Source organism: Aythya fuligula, chromosome 1 (genome assembly GCF_009819795.1).
Source record: "Aythya fuligula isolate bAytFul2 chromosome 1, bAytFul2.pri, whole genome shotgun sequence".
NCBI classification, from domain to species: domain Eukaryota; kingdom Metazoa; phylum Chordata; class Aves; order Anseriformes; family Anatidae; genus Aythya; species Aythya fuligula.
The window spans coordinates 74,906,468-74,922,701 of NC_045559.1; the positions used below are offsets into that span (position 1 = coordinate 74,906,468).

At 35.0% G+C, this 16,234-nt stretch overlaps 1 protein-coding gene across 1 annotated transcript in view; it reads left to right on the forward strand.

Moving 5' to 3' along the window:
- ARFGAP3 (ADP ribosylation factor GTPase activating protein 3) overlaps positions 1-15,719 on the forward strand; it is a 32,789-nt gene extending 17,070 nt beyond the window's left edge. Inside the window, 9 exon segments of the mRNA XM_032202787.1 lie at positions 429-573; positions 3,380-3,505; positions 4,136-4,261; positions 8,505-8,642; positions 9,833-9,890; positions 9,892-9,957; positions 11,002-11,092; positions 14,202-14,323; positions 14,951-15,719. Of these exon segments, the coding sequence (XP_032058678.1) occupies positions 429-573; positions 3,380-3,505; positions 4,136-4,261; positions 8,505-8,642; positions 9,833-9,890; positions 9,892-9,957; positions 11,002-11,092; positions 14,202-14,323; positions 14,951-14,968 (890 nt within the window). The 3' untranslated portion in view covers positions 14,969-15,719.
- The last annotated feature ends 515 nt before the right edge of the window (positions 15,720-16,234 follow it).

Sequence of the window (16,234 nt, forward strand, 5' to 3'; positions counted from 1 at the left end):
CACGTGCAAAAGCTAATCATTGTGTGTTGTGAGTTTTGCATACACGTATGTAATAAATTTGTATATTGCTGTACTACCTTAAATCATTAAATACTTGTGTAACATTTATTAAAAATATGAATAAATCCTTAATAGTAAGATAAGAGACTAGCACTGGCTGGTGAGAACTAATATAATAAATAAGAAAAAAAAATTGTTGCCACTTCTAAGTATAAATTGTGATTTAAGTGAATGAGAAACAAATGGTTCAGTTGCCACAAATTTGATTATGTTACTATACAACATAATCATTATTAAAGTTGTGCCGTATACTCCCTAACGGTATGTAGTGTTTGCTATTGCTTTCAAAGTTGACTCTTAAATCATTTGAGGTGATTATCTCAGTTATAATGTTGGGACTTCTATTTTTTGTTTTCTAATAAATCAAGCTTGGAGCCAAAAAGGTGGTTTGGGGGCACAAAAAGTCAGCAGTCAAAGCTTTAATGAGATTGAAAAACAAGCACAAGCTGTAGATAAAATGAAGGAACAACAGGATCTTCATAGCAGTAAGCAAACTGGGAAGGAAGAGCCACTGTAAGTATGAATTGTATGTACAGCAGTAAACCATGATGCCTAATTTCACGTTAATGAAGTAATTGTCAACATTTTAAATGAAATGTTACCATAGACTAGTTAATGCAAATAAAACTTCAATTCTTGCTTAATAATCTTGCTTAATAAAAATCCCCAAACGTGGATGAGGTAGGCCAAAAAGTAATCGCTCTATTTCTGCCCTCCCCCCTCCCTGTTAGGTATATGTTTCTACAGTTGCTCTTTTACTGCAGAAATAACCTTAATGTTATTTCTATTTAAAGCAGAAAATAAGGAGACATTCCACTGATACATATGAATAATGTAAAATAAATGATAAAATATGCTAAGATTAATACCACAGAAGGTTTTTCTTCTTGAACTTTTCCAGTCTCTCTAAGAGCTCAGGAAACATCCAAGTACTCGGTTTTATTAATATACGTTGGGTAAGAGTTTCACTGCTGAAAGCAGATGGTAGTTTAAGTATGACTAGAAGTGTCTGCTCAAGTTTCTACTCTTTTATACTGGAGCCGCTTTCACCCTTTGAATGCTTTTGTTGGTGTCCTCAAATCTGTTAGTCCATTCTCAATAAATACTCAGGGTATGGTTCTTTGTTCTCATCATTCTATTTCTCTGCTACATGTTTTTGGTTTCTAGTGTTATCATAGTTGTCATCAAAATTAGATCATTAAAGAGTTGGTTATGTACTCTTTTACTGTTGTAAATTTTATCATCCTCTCTTAAGTGCTAACGTATATTTTTTATAACCTATTAAAGACATTTCTGAATTTAAATGTAATTATAGAATTACAGGATCACTTGGAACTCATGGTACCAAGTTTTTAGGCCTGCTACTTTTGACCACGTTACGTGTCCTCTGCAGAAACGGATGTTTTTGGTGCATCAGAACTATTAAATGCAAAGAGATCGGTAATTTTTCGGAGTACTTTTACCACAGAAATTGCATTTCTCACCGATTGCCAAACCTGAACATGCTGCTAAATTTTAAAAAAAAAAAAAAAAAAAAAAAAAAAAAAGTATCGTTCATGAGTTATGATTTTTCATAAGTTTTCATCAGTTAAGAGATTTTTGATATTCATAAAATAGATTTCATAAAACAGGCTGCAAATCATTTTACTTAAAGTGCTGGGTAAATTTCCTTCAGTAGCAGCTTTAAGCTGAGCTTTAGAAAACATTTTCAACTTTCTCTGTAAGAGTTGGTCTTAAACTGTAATAATTGGTTAAAATCTTCTCTGGAAATATTCTGTGATTTGAAGATGTATTTTTCGTTTTTTTTTTTTTTTTTTTTTTTTTGTTTGTTTGTTTGTTTTTTAATTTATTTCAAAAAACTTTCAGTGGATGACTGACTTTTATTGTAAGCATCTGAATGTCAGACAATGAACTTTTGGTTCCCAAGTTCTAAGTTCTAGAACCCAAGTTCTAGGTCCCTCTAAACACACCAATTAGAGGATATCCAATCATCACATGATTGAGATCACTCTCCTTTTTGAAACGCCTCTTCAGTGGAGGAGCGATGTCCCACTCCTTACAGGAGGATGGTACCTACATCCCTATCCGTTAAGGAAGATGACCAAATGCTGTGCCCTTCTTGTCCTAACTGGTTCAGAAACACACCCCTGCCTTGCAGGAGAGTGCACTAACCATCAGGGTGTGAACTTTGGTAGGGGCATCTTGTACTCTTGTTTAAAGTTAGGTATGGATGGGGCCAGAAGAAGAGCAAGCCAGGAGAAGCCTGTGTTGGTAATCAAATGGTTAGGACACACACTAGAAGAAAATACTCTTTGGTCCAAAACTTTATTTTCATTCCTGCTTCTGTACAAAATGGATGGAAAGTTACAAGGGAAATGTCTTGTTTTCAGTCTTATGTACTTCTCATCTACTGAAGAGCATGAGGTCTACAAGCAGCATCTAAATCTTGTTTACCATGATTCTAATAATGTTAATTGCACTTTTTACCAGCCACAGTCTGTGAATTAAATATTGCCGTATTCCTCGTTAAAATTACTATTTGTATCCCTTTTAACCTACCAAATTAAATTTTAAGCAGTGTTTCTACAATTCTGTAATCAGGATTAAAAATCTCTGTGTCTCCTACATTGGTACTGCTGGAAAATAATAATTAAGATATTGTCTGAGATATAGGAAGGCCTATGGCATCTCTGAGCATTTACTATATTTGAATTAGGAGGATGTTTCAGGTGACAGAATGTGTTGCTAGCTGTGCAGAAAATAGTAAGTTGTGAATGCTTCAAAGGTTTTATAATACAGATTGTCATATCAAATATTTGATTTTGTAGGTACAAAGATTCTCTTCCCCTCTTCTGAGACACTTTTTCTGGGACAGAGGGGAGCAGTATTGATTAAAAGAAAGCATAGTCTACTCCTAGTAAATATCACTCAAGTATATGTAACACATGACAAAACCATTAGGAGTAGGGGTGGAGATGTAGCGAGGCCAAGGAGTGAATTAGAGGAACACATTACTAATATTGTATTATGGATGACACAGTATTGTAGTATATCAGAACTGGGTAATTTTGATGATCGTTTGGTAGCACATAAAACTATGACAGTGGGGGGAAAAAACACAAAACTTTTAGGTTGACTTAATAGCGATGCAAAACCATGTCTTGAACTGTAATAGTACGTTTTATTTTGAAAAACGAAAACAAAGCAAGCAAAAACAAACAATGTGCTCCTATTAATAATGAATATTTTCAGTAAACATAGAAAACAAAATACAGTGCTACATTAGATACTAATTTTCTACTAATATGTTTTGTTCTAGTGTATCATCTTTACGATTGGCCTACAGAGATCTAGATATTAAAACAAAAGAAAAAAAGCTAAATCTATCTGGTAGGAAGAAAAATGAATTCGAGAGGCTTGGCATGGGATTTGGCAGCAACAGAAGGTATGTGAAGTTCTATAAACTATTTAAGATGCTCTTTAGTTTTATGCAGATATTCTTGATTTTGATTGGGAATTGAAAAAGTATACAGAAGTGTGAAGTGTTATGGAAACTTAATCATCAAAGATTCAAGTATTTGTTAGGGAAGAGGACAGGAGTGCTTCTGATAGATTTCAGTTTTAACCTGCCAGACAGGTACTAACTTAGATCACAGATGTATGTAGATTTTTTGCTTCTGTTAGGTGACTATGAAAAAGGTAGCTGGAATGTTTTTAATGAACAGTGCAGACATAAGTGTAGCTTATCTACTACTTATCTACTACAAGCCAAAACTCTGAAAAATCACATGATTGTTTAACTGTTGTTGGAAATAGTCTGTGTGTTCAGAAGTCTTGTCACTGCTTCAGAGAGCTATAGCTGAGCTTTCCAGGGTTTTTTCTTTTCTTTAAAAATTCCACTCTTTCTTAGATGTTTGCATTTAAAAAAAAAAAAAAAAAAAAAAAGCTTTTAAAACACTGTAAGAGCTTTGGCATTGTCATCAGGCTTCAGAAACTAGGTTAGGCCTTTCATTTTTATTTTTTAGGGTGTGGACTTTGTCATCTCTTTACATACTTATTTTCTTCCTGTCCCCAGTGGTATTTCTCACTCAGTCGTCTCAGATATGCAGACAATAGAACAGGAAACACCAACAATTGCAAAAACGAAGAAAAAGTACGCTGATGAGGTAGAAGACTCTTATACCGCTTCATCTAGTTCAAGGTAATACATCAGCTTTTTGTTTTGGGTGAGACAGAAGTATATGCAAGTTATGTATTCAAATCTGTGCAATATATTTGAAACAGGATAAAACCAGAAGGCAATTCCACAGGTCTACATACATATTATATTTTCAGGTTACATCTGAATCAGGAAAGTTGTGAAATAGTTGATGTTATTCTATGATTATCTCAATGACATGAATGTATTTAGAATCACAGAATCATAAAATGGCTTGGGTTGGAAGGGACCTTAAAGACCAGCTGGTTCCAAGGCCCCTGCCATGGGCAGGGGCACCACCCACCACACAAGGTTGCTCAAAACCCCATCCAACCTGGCCTTGAACACCTCCAAGGATGGGGCATCCACAGCTTCTCTGGGCAACCTGCTCCAGTGCTTCACCACCTTCTGAGTGAAGAATTTCTTCCCAATATCTAATCTAAATCTACTCTCCTTTAGTTTAAAGTCATTACCTCTTGTTCTGTCAGAACACTGCCTGATAAAGAGTCCCTCCACATCTTTCCTGTTGGCCCCCTTTAAATACTGGAATGCTTCTATAAGGTCTCCAGGCTCAATAACCCCAACTTTCTCAGCCTGTCTTCGTAGGAGAGGTGCAGCAGTCCCTCAGATCATAGTTGTGGCCTTCCTCTGGACCCTCTCTAACAGGTCTGTGTCTTTCTTATGTTGGGGACCCCAGAGCTGATTACAGTATTTCTAGATGGGGTCTGAGAGAGTAGAGGAAAGTGAAAGAATCACCTCCCTAGATGTACTGGCTACACTTTTGATGCAGCCCAGAGTAGGGTTAGCTTTCAGCGCTGCAAGCTCACATTGCTGGCTCGTTCAGTTTTTCATCTACCAATACCCCCAAGTCCTTCTCTGTAGGGCTGCTCTCTATCTGCTCATCATCTGGTCTGTATTCATGTTTGGGATTGCCCTGACCCAGGTGCAGGTCCTTGCACTTGTCCTCATTGAACTTCATGAGGTTTGTATGGGTGTACCTCTCAAGCCTGTCAAGATCCCTCTGGATGGCATCTCTTCCATTCAATATGAGGAAAAGGAGACACTTGTTCTGAGAAACTGCACCTTGAGTACTATGTTCCGCACCTGGAGTACTGTGTTCAGTTTTGGACCCCTTGCTACAAGAAGGACATGGAGGTGCTCGAGCGAGTCCAGAGAAGGGCGAGAAGCTGGTGAGGGGTCTGGAGAACAAGTCCTACAAGGAGCGGCTGAGGGAGCTGGGGTTGTTCAGTCTGGAGAAGAGGAGGCTCAGGGGCGACATTATTGCTCTTTATAAGTACATTAAAGGAGGCTGTAGTGAGGTGGGGGTTGGTCTATTCTCCCATGTGCCTGGTGACAGGATGAGGGGGAATGGGCTAAAGTTGTGCCAGGGGTATTTTAGGTTGGATATTAGGAAGAACTTCTTTACTGAGAGGGTTGTTAGGCATTGGAATGGGCTGCCCAGGGAAGTGGTGGAATCACCATCCCTGGAGATCTTTAAAAGATGTTTAGATGTTGAACTTAGTGATATGGTTTAGTGGAGGACTTGTTAGTGTTAGGTCAAAGGTTGGACTCGATGATCTTGAGGTCTCTTCCAACTTAGACAATTCTGTGATTCTGTGAAAATAGTCTGAATTATTTGCTATTTGTGTTTTGTCTAATTCACTGTCCAGGACTGTACTATGTAAAAAGCATTGGTATATCAGCCTTCATTGGCCATATCAGGGAATCTAGTGTATTTTTTGACATAATGACTTCTGGTTTTTTTTTTTTTTTCATTTCTTTTCTGGCACTTTGATGTGTCTTCAGTGTTGAGTTTAAAATTAAACAAGTATCAGTCTGATGCTAGATTTACTGCTGTCTGCATCATTCTATTACCTAGACGCATGCCAAATACAAAAGCATAAATCTTAATATGTAAGATGAATTGTGTAGATGTCTGTAGTCTTATTTTGTAGACTTTGTCTTTAAATATAAAATTTATGCAAAAACGTAGGCAATTTTTTTTTCTGTCAGAGCACAAATGCAATGCAAATTATGAAATACTGATGTTGGAAAGGAGACAGAAGAGTGCCTACAGGCATTAATTGGGATGAAACAGCTGTTTCTGGACTGATAGAAACAGGTGGTGCTTTTGTAAACTATGTTTTCTTGGATTGCTGCCAAAGAAACATGGAAAATTGTACCTAATTACTTTAGATAGGCAAATAGAAACATGGAGGCTTTTATGTCATTACTTGGTTGTGTAATCACTAGTGACAGAATTGCAAATATACCAAGTAAACTAGCAGCAGACTTCTAAAATAGAAATGTATCATCTCAGTGTTCCCCTGTTTATACCTTGAAAAGAACTGCTACTGCTCTCAAATGATTTGTAAGTCTACTAGCAGACGAATTATGGAAGAGGTTTTTTTAATTTGTTTCAGATCAATAATTAGAAGATAAATTCACCTAGCTGTTCCTGACTCTTGCTCTTCTAGTTGTAGCAGCACTATTATCTAACGGATTTGATGCACACTTCCATTATCTTTAAATAAAGTAATATTGTTGGACTTGGTAAGGTTTATAAGGTGGTTATTGTCTTTTCTTCCAAGCTGTAACTTTGAAATAGAGGCAAAGTAACTTTAGTATCATGTTAGTATATACCAAAAAGCAAATAATCATGCTGGATGCTAGAGTACTGATACATATCTGTAACTGTCTAAATGTTTAAATATATAGAATCAGAATTATTTAGGTTGGAAAAGACTTTCAAGATCATCAAGTGCAACCATCGGATTCAACTGACAAGTCCCATCACTGAACGATGTCTCTTACTGCCATGTCCACAGGGATGGTGATTTTGCCACTTCCCTGGGTAGCCCATTCCAATGTTTGATCACTCTTCCTGTGAAGAAATCCTTCCTATTGTCCAATCTAAACCTCCCTTGATGTAACTTGAGTGTGTTTCCTTTTTTGTGTGTGTACTATGTTTTAAAAAAAGTTTATTAACATAACAATGTAACATTTTATTTTTTATTACATGCTGCCTTTTTTTTTTTTTCCCCTCCACGAATACTGAAGAAGTCTTCTGTAAATTTAGGAAAATCTGAAAAGGAAAGATGGAGAGCATAAGCCATTTTATTCAAATCAGGTCTTGTAGCCCTCTCTCCATCCTGTGGTTTTGATGGTAATTGTGAGATTAGATTGCTTCACATCCTACCCCACCTCACCACTTGCTTGTAATCCTGCATCCATACGGAACTCCTGAAAATTGCTGTTGCTTGTTGGTAGGCAAGAATAACAGCCTTGCTACGTAATGGCTTCCTCACAGGTTTTTATACTATGCTTCTACATTATGCTACCAAAGGAACATAGGACAAGCTGAGCAGTCAGGCAAAAGAAAATGACCCTGGTTGTAAGAAAGCATATAGCACCTTGCCATATTTCTAAGCTGTTATAAGAGAGATTGTCAGCTGAGATAAGCACTTTAGAAGACAGAACTACTTTTTGATGCTGTACCACTTTAGTCTGGGAGTTTCTCCCTTCCTTTTGTTTATTTTACACGTCGTGTTGCAGTGAAAACAACCTAAGCTCACAGGAGCAGGAGAAGATTTAATTGGTGTAATGACTTAGTATCAGCTTATATCTGTGACTCTTCCTTCAGATTTTCCACCTGTATCCAAAAGGTGGAGAGCGTAAAAAGCCTCTCTTAGCGGAAAAAAATCCCTTCAAGAACCTACTGCAGGTAACATCCACTCTGTGGGGTGGTAAGATTGTGAAATGAAGATTGCATTGCAGTGAGTCTCCTTTGCTCAAAGCACTAAATATACTCCCCTTTGTCTGTTGGGAAAGAAGAGGAGAGATTCTTTTTGCAGAAGTTCATTCCAGATCTCTGTCTTTACATGTACAGTGACAGGAGATGGCAAATGAAAATTGTGTTGGCTGTTTTCATAGCTGATACCTTGTTGTCACAATGTGAAAACCTTGTTCACAGGGTCTATCATGAAGTTTTCTCAGGGTTGCTCTTAAATCAAGCAGCTGTCCTGACAATGTTTTTCCCAGTGCTTTGCCTGACACTAAAGAAGATGTAATATTTCAAAGTAATGAGAACTTTGCCGTGCTTTCTTTGATGGGATAAGACCTTTTGGGCAGTCTGCTGCATATTCATGACCATATCCAGCCTGAAGAAAGGTTGAACTTTCCAGTTGGTTAAATATAGATAAGAGTTCCTGCTATTTCAATATTTTTTTTTCTTCTTTTATTTTAGGTACTGTGATTCTTCAGATTTGAAAAGCAGCACTTTCTCTAAATGGGATGACAATTCAGATTCTTTTTGGAAGAAAGAAAATAATAGTGGAGAAGTTGATGTAATGCTAACTTCAAAAAGTACAGGATTTTCAGACAGGTATGCCAAGATAGATGATTTCTGTATAGAAAGTCCAAGGACGTTAATAGAATTTGAATCCTGGTCAGAGTAGTGGGATTTTTTTTTCAGACTAGAGTGAGAATTTGGTCATAGCTTTGATCAGCAGGCAAGAAACTTACTTCCTAGCTGATTTTTTTTTTTTGTAAGCTGACTTTCCTGTTCAGTTTCTTACATATAAACACTGTTTTGCTTATTGCTGTGCAGTGTATCTGCTGGAGGCAATTTCCAAAATTTTTTCAGCAAAAGAAATAGTAGATAAAAGATATTTGAGGTTCTCTCCATATTTGTACTGCTTTGAGAATTTGCTTTCTTTACTTGCTTTGTTTGTTGTCTGATGAACTAAGTAGAATCCAGTTACCAAATGAATGAAACTGTAGGGTACTCGGCTCTCAGGATTAGGATATTGGGTATGCATGCAAACAGCAGGTCTACTTGTGATGATAAAAGACGAGTGTGTTTCTTCTAGTGACAACGGTGTTTTTATCTTTGTAATGAGCTGGAAGAATGTAAGAATATGGGGTTTTGCATACTTCCCTGTCTTATTTGCCTCTGTTCTTATTTAAAAGGGTATTCTTCATTTACCTGTACGCTTCAGTACAGATTTTTACTACAAACATCCTCTACTGTTTTCTAAAGATTTGACCAGTAATACATGCAGCACAAAATTGGTGTTGATGTCCATAGTGCTATTACTTCCTTATTTGAGCATGTTTGTTAAAAAATAAATAAATTATTGAACATGCATGTTTGTTTAGATAGAAGGAAATGATACTTCAGAGGATGCTGAACATTTGTACTGTTAGGTTTCAATACGAATTCTGCTTTGGGGTGTTTTTTTTTTGAAGCTTTGTAGGAATATTCTACTCTAGTTGATATAATTTTGGCTTGCTTTTTAAATGAACTCTAAAAATAAAGATACAGGATTAACAAATTTTAAGTACTGTATGTTCATTGTCTTGTAAAACTGTCACTGAAATTTTATTTCCTCCATATAGGATAAATTATCTGAATTTCTTTGTCTTATCTTCATACTGATCTAATTTCAACTTCAAAAAAAAAAAATCCCAAAGGCTTCACAAAACGAAGATGATAGTAGAAAAAAATTCTTGATTTTTTGCATTGTTGTGATATAAATGTTACACTGGTAATGTGGGTTATTTTTTTCTTAGGCCTGCATCTTGTCGTAAGCCTGAATATGAGCCATCTTTAAGCACAGATGAGGCACAAAAAAAAATTTGGCAATGTAAAAGCAATTTCATCAGACATGTATTTCGGAAGACAAGATCATGCTGATGTAAGTAGAAAGCAATTATAAATATTTGTGAATGGGAAAATATTCTTTGGCTTTAGAGCATGGTATTGTGTAAAGTAGTAGCCAATAAATGCTACAAACTTACTGTTTTTACAGATTTTAAGAATTTTATCTGCATATTTGTTTGATGGAAATGTACCAGTCTGCAATAACTGATAGTTCAGTATGTCCTTTCAAGGAGTTAGGGCTGCTGGTAGAACCTTACCTCCAACATCATTCTTCTCTGATAGAGGTGGTAGGTTATGATTGAGTAATCTTTTTTTTTTTTTTTTTTTTTTTTTTTAAAAGAAACAGTCTGATTTTGGACAAAGGGTTACTTCTTCCATTCTAAATAACTAAACTGATGCAAACAAACTATTGATAGAAGTAGCTGTCCCCTATGTATTTAAGTGGAAACATTATTACTACTGTAAGACAAATTAAGCAAATCGTTCAGCAAATGGCATGTAATTGGATCAGCCTGGAAATAAAAAAAAAAAAAGCATAAATATTATTTAGAATTTTGAAGGCAAGGGATCGCTTAAAAAAATCTATTTTCAATGAAAAAACTCACAATATAAACAGTGATGTAAAAAAAATATAATTACTAAGAACTTGCAAAAAGTTTATGTAAAGGCATCATGTGATTAGAAAAGTTAACATGATGCTAAAATGGTGTGGTTTTCCCTAACCCTACCTAGCCACTATTTCACATTTTTTGTTGTTGTTTTTAATGGTTGAATTGTGCATTATTCTCTGCATAGTCATCAACTGCTGGTTTTAGGGGAGCTAATAGTGAATGGGCCTCTTGGTGTTGCAATGGTAAATGCCACATCATTTGATGCATTCAAAAATGAGTTGAGAGGACAAGCTCATGCTGCATAAGTTATGTGAAAACTAATCGTAACAGCTTTCAGAATGGTCAACTTCAGATGGATTTGTGTATTTTAAAACTGAATCTGTAATCTCATTGTTAATTATCTGACATAAACTCAAAAGATTGAAACATATCGTTACAATACTTTTTTCTTCTCAATTCTTTTCTAGTATGAAGCTAGGGCACGCCTAGAAAGACTTTCTGGAAGTTCCTCTATAAGTTCAGCTGACTTGTTTGAAGATCAGAAAAAACAACCAGCTGGTACGTATTTAACAGAGAGACTCTGGTGTGCTGTGGGATACACTCCAGTACTCTGCCTCTAGTCACAGTATCAAAAGTTATCTGTTTCTGTAACATTACATTTATGTAAGATAATACCTAAATTCACTATCAGGTAGTCTTAATAAGTTACCATAAGGAACATAAGTGTATGTACATTTGTGTGAAAATAGCTGCAATAATTTCATTGAATCTAAGAGGATCTTTATTGAAATGTTAGATAAAAATATTGGCTAGTAGAGAAATAACTCCTGTTACTAGTTATTTAAGCTGGATTTTAGTCAATTTATTTAAAAAAACAAAACACCGTTCAAAAAAAAAAAAAGGCAAGGAGAAGAGGAAACAAAGCAGAAATTGCAGCAATTTTCTTAATCTAGTTGAAAGCATATTTGCAGCATGGTGTCATACCTGTGCTTTAAGAAAAGGTGTAGGGGAAAAAAGAAACGTTTCATTCTGAATTTGTAAACTATAATATTTTCAGTACTATATGTCTAAATATTAGATAGTAGTACTTCCTTTTTATTTTTTACATATACATTATTTTATATGGAATTATATTTTTGTTACAATTTGTGTAGTCTGTGTGGGGTTTTTACACAGTAGTTAATAATAGACTGGGAAAAGGTAAATACAACTTAAATATGGGGCAAATTGTGTTAGTGTTTTAGATATATATTTTTTATCAGGTTAAGCTCAAGTAGAATTTCAACTATACTGTGTCATTTCAAAACAGGCTGTAAATATCCTTACTCAGAATGTGGAATTTGAGGCTTCTGTAGCATATATGTGTATATATGCTGTACATACATATGTATATATAGGAATGAGCCTTTCTATGTGCACATGATAAAATTCTGACCATATTCTGAATAAGGGTACTTATATAAAGCTTAATATGTGCACACATTTTTTCACTACTGACCAACTGGAAAGTCTCTTAGGGCTTGGGGAATACGAAGATATATAAAGGAATTAAAAATATTTTCCTATGTTTGAAGGTAAGTTACTGTGACTGGCAACCATGTTACATAGTCCAACAGTAAATTTGAAGTAATATTACAAAGACCAAACTCTGAGTAAATTTCCTGGGCTGTTACTTGTCTGAAATGATAGCCAGTAAATAATACACCAGGAATTACTAGTTCTTGTGTTTTAAGTTCACATTCTATTCAGGCTATAGAATTTGCCTTTCCTGCATGTTTTTCCTGTTACAACCCCTGTATTTTTTTATGATGACCATTCTTTGAGAAATTTTACTGCACTGATAGCTTGTCTGGTGTCGAATTAATGCCAAGGCCATCATCAGTTCCGTAAAATGAATGTAATCAGGAGACCAGTGGTTGGCAACAAATACGCTGCTGTAATTCTGGAGTCCTTGTCAGTGTAAAATGTCCTTTGAAACTGAAGTTGTTTTCATGAGATTTTACATTGGAACAGTTTCAGGGTGTCTGCCCTTATTTGGAATGCTATAGGATCTATTTACCAAAATGAGAAAACTGCAAGAAAAAGCCTTTATTTTTTTTTAATGTATTGCTTATGAAAGATGGCATGTCAGATAGCTAACTTCTAGATGCTGATTTTGAAGGAAATCACAAGAAAAGTTGTTTTCCTATATAATTTACAAGAAGTTTTTCAGATAACTGTACAAAACCAGAAACAGGAGAAAATTCATTTGTTTGAGAAAAGAGTAGAGCTTTACCCAGCTTACTTATATCTGTCGTTTTTTTTTTTTTTTTTAATTATTATTTCTATTATTTGTACTTTAATTGCAAAAATGCTGAAGCATTTATTAAATGGAATGGATCATAAGAAAGTCAAAATTACAATTCAGAAATAGGGATACCTCCTTAATAATGAGGCTTTGAATAATAATTTTGAAAAGAATCTATGGACAAGTGTGCCCATCCTACTAGCTGCTTTAGAGAATGGGGTGGGAAGCTCACTGACAACAGTGCGTCTTTCATTATGAACCATCCATTTAGTTTACTCAAATCACTCTAGCCACAGTAATGTCTGTTTCAGCCTGATGTTAACTTAAATTGCAATGAGAAGTGGAGCTGCAGGTCTCCCTTGGAGGGAAAAAGAAAAGGAAAAAAATGAAAAAAGGCAGTCAGTGTATAGTAATGCTGTCAAAAGGAGTTACAATTCAGAAGAGTGCAGTGTCTGTGGTTGGATGAGCTTGTGTGCAGTTTGATAACTGTGTCACTTACAAGAAGTGTTCTGGCTGATCATGACTACCAGTTGACTGCATGCCTAAATTAGGGCTACAGATTGCAGTCTCTGTTTTGAACATGTTCTGCTTTGGTATGCTTCCTATCAGGAACTTCATTTATTTCCAAGATGATAGTTCTGCAGTACTCTTTCACTGACATTTGTGTTCTTTACAATATCAGGCATTTAGCGTATTTCCAAATAGTTGGCAGTATTCAGGCATGCCAGTAATTCTTTTCACTATTGAGTGGTTGATTGTAATTGTTAGTATGTTAATACTTACAATGCAGTTAGTTTTGAAACACCTTTGCCATCTGTCATTTTTGGGCCTGTACTTCTTATAATAGCAGTAGAAGTAGTACCTCACTGGCCAAAAACCTACATTGTTTTAAGGAAGGGTGGATTGCCAGATTTGTTTTGGAGTCTTAATCGTGCTATGTAAATGACCTTGACTATAATTCTATGGAATTTTCCAAGCCTTTGATGTAGTAATGCAAAATATGTGTGTATGTACAGCAAGCAAATGACCATATGCACACAAATAGGGTTCATTACTTTAGCTACCAGTAAAATGCGTTCATGTTTAAATTGCAACATAAGAACAGCTATTGAAGATACAAGACAAATGTCATTGCAGCAGGTTGAAAATGCAGAGTAAATCATCTATTATCCGAACATAATTTGCTCAGCTGGGAATACGAAGTGTAGAAAATGACAGGGTGGGTAGAAATACGAGGAAAAAAAAAAAAGCAAAATGGATTTAAGAAATGTGAGATTTAGGCCTACTGTTTTTATAGTGATTATCTTCATGGGGGTAAAAAAAAGAGACTGCTTTTTACAGAAAGTTTTCTTTTTGTCTTCATGTGTATTCTTCCTTTAGGAAGCTACAATATTACGAATGTCTTGCCTTCAGCTCCTGATATAGCGCAATTTAAACAAGGAGTGAAATCAGTGGCTGGAAAACTTTCTGTACTTGCTAATGGAGTCATGACATCTATACAGGTTAGTGAAAAATAATATGATTTATTATACATCAATTAAATTATTTTTATAGGGATTTAGTGTCATAGATCTTCCTAATGATTCACTGGCAGGAAAAGAATTAATTTGGTTTTGAGTTTTATAGACCTGTTATGATAGACAGTAGATCTTTATCTTTTTAAAAGTAAATCTGGAGCTGATAGCGCACCTTTCTTAGAATATCTTTTTGTTTTTTCCTTACCAAGTTTTTTTTCTTAGAATCCAAACAGAAAATCTAGCATGGGAAGTTACTTGCTCTCATCTTCTTGTTATAGTTCCTAGCTCTTGTATTGGTTCTTGAACTGATTTGACAGTAATACCTTAGATCCATATTTGTGCACACAATTAATACATCCTGTTCTAAATAGTGTAAAGCTTGCCTCCAGTTTACATTCCCCATATGAGGGAAGTGGGAGCTCTTGTATATTTGAAAGCGAGGCTGATTATCCCTATTAAAAGTTGAGCTTTAAGCTCCAGTTTTTTGAAGCAATGGTCAGTTTTTGTAAAGACTTCAATAATTAAGCTACTATTTATTGTACAAATATAAACTGATTTCTTTCAATGGAAACAATATTCATGCCTGTTTTTTGTTTGTTTTTGCTTTTCTAGGATCGATATGGCTCATAACATCTTGTATATCAATTAAGTACACTAAAGAAGAATTTCATTTTGGATACACAAGTAATCACACTGCTGATTTGAATGAAGGTTGCCTTAAGACTGTTGATATTTTCAATTGTTCCAGCATATTTGTTGTGGAGCTTTCTGTCTCGGCCTCTTTTTACTGTTATTTCATCTTTACAGAGCAGAAATCTTGTAGAAACTTGTTACATTGAATATGCTTTTTTTTTTCTCCCTGTTACAGTCTTGTATTTCTCTTAGTGACCTTAATGATGTTGGGATCTGTCTTTTATTACTGTTTTTGGCTGTGAGGCAGGGAAGAGAAAGAAGGATGAACATGTGCTTTGAAAATGAGACTTTGTAATAGAAACCTCTGTGCAGTTGCATCCTTAGTTGCCAGACATAACTTGTCTTCTGACTGTCTTATGAAATGCGGAGAAAATTTAGATTAAGCATATGCTGAGATGGTGTTTAGTGGACTGTAGCAAAACATAGAATTAAATTAAACCTATGCTTTTCAGGAGGAAAAAGCTCTTGCAGTCGTAAATTGATGTGCATTAAAATGATGGGGACTTAGTGTTTTAAAACAATATTCCTACTAAAAAATGTTATGTTTAATGTGAAGTATAAAGGAGAAAAGATATCTGATATATTGAATAATAGATTTCATCTTGTCATGGGAACAATCTATTTATTCCTAGTTGTGAAAGTTTTTAAAAAATTGCAATATAGAATCCTTAAGTGCTTTAAAAAATAATCTGTATTGTGTACGAATTGAAAAAAAAATAAAGAAAAAATATAAAGGGCCTAATATAAAGTAGTTAGTAAAATACTTGTTAAAATGTTTAGAACAATCTTAGTTTTTTGATAAATTATGAAGTATTGAATGAGAAAATCTAGTGGGGCTGTGTTTTAGACAGTCTAGAATTTTTGTTGATGACATCTTGTATAAAATAATTAGACCTTAAAGAAAAATCCTCACAACCAAGAATGAGGTCAAGCTAATTCTGTTCTGTAACTTTATTTCTTAATTCAAATTTGTAAACTGATGATATCTAATAAAAACAATTGATATAAACCGATTTTTTAATTAAATTTATATGTGCAGATGCCAGTCTCCAGCTTTCTAAATACTGCCATCTGTATTCTGTCTGTACAATGATCTGGTAAAATTAGCCTTTAATTTCAATTAGTGAAACTAGCTTTCTTATTAAATTGCTATCGTGGTTTAGAAATCAAAGCACTAAGAGTGGGATAGAAAAGCAAGCTACT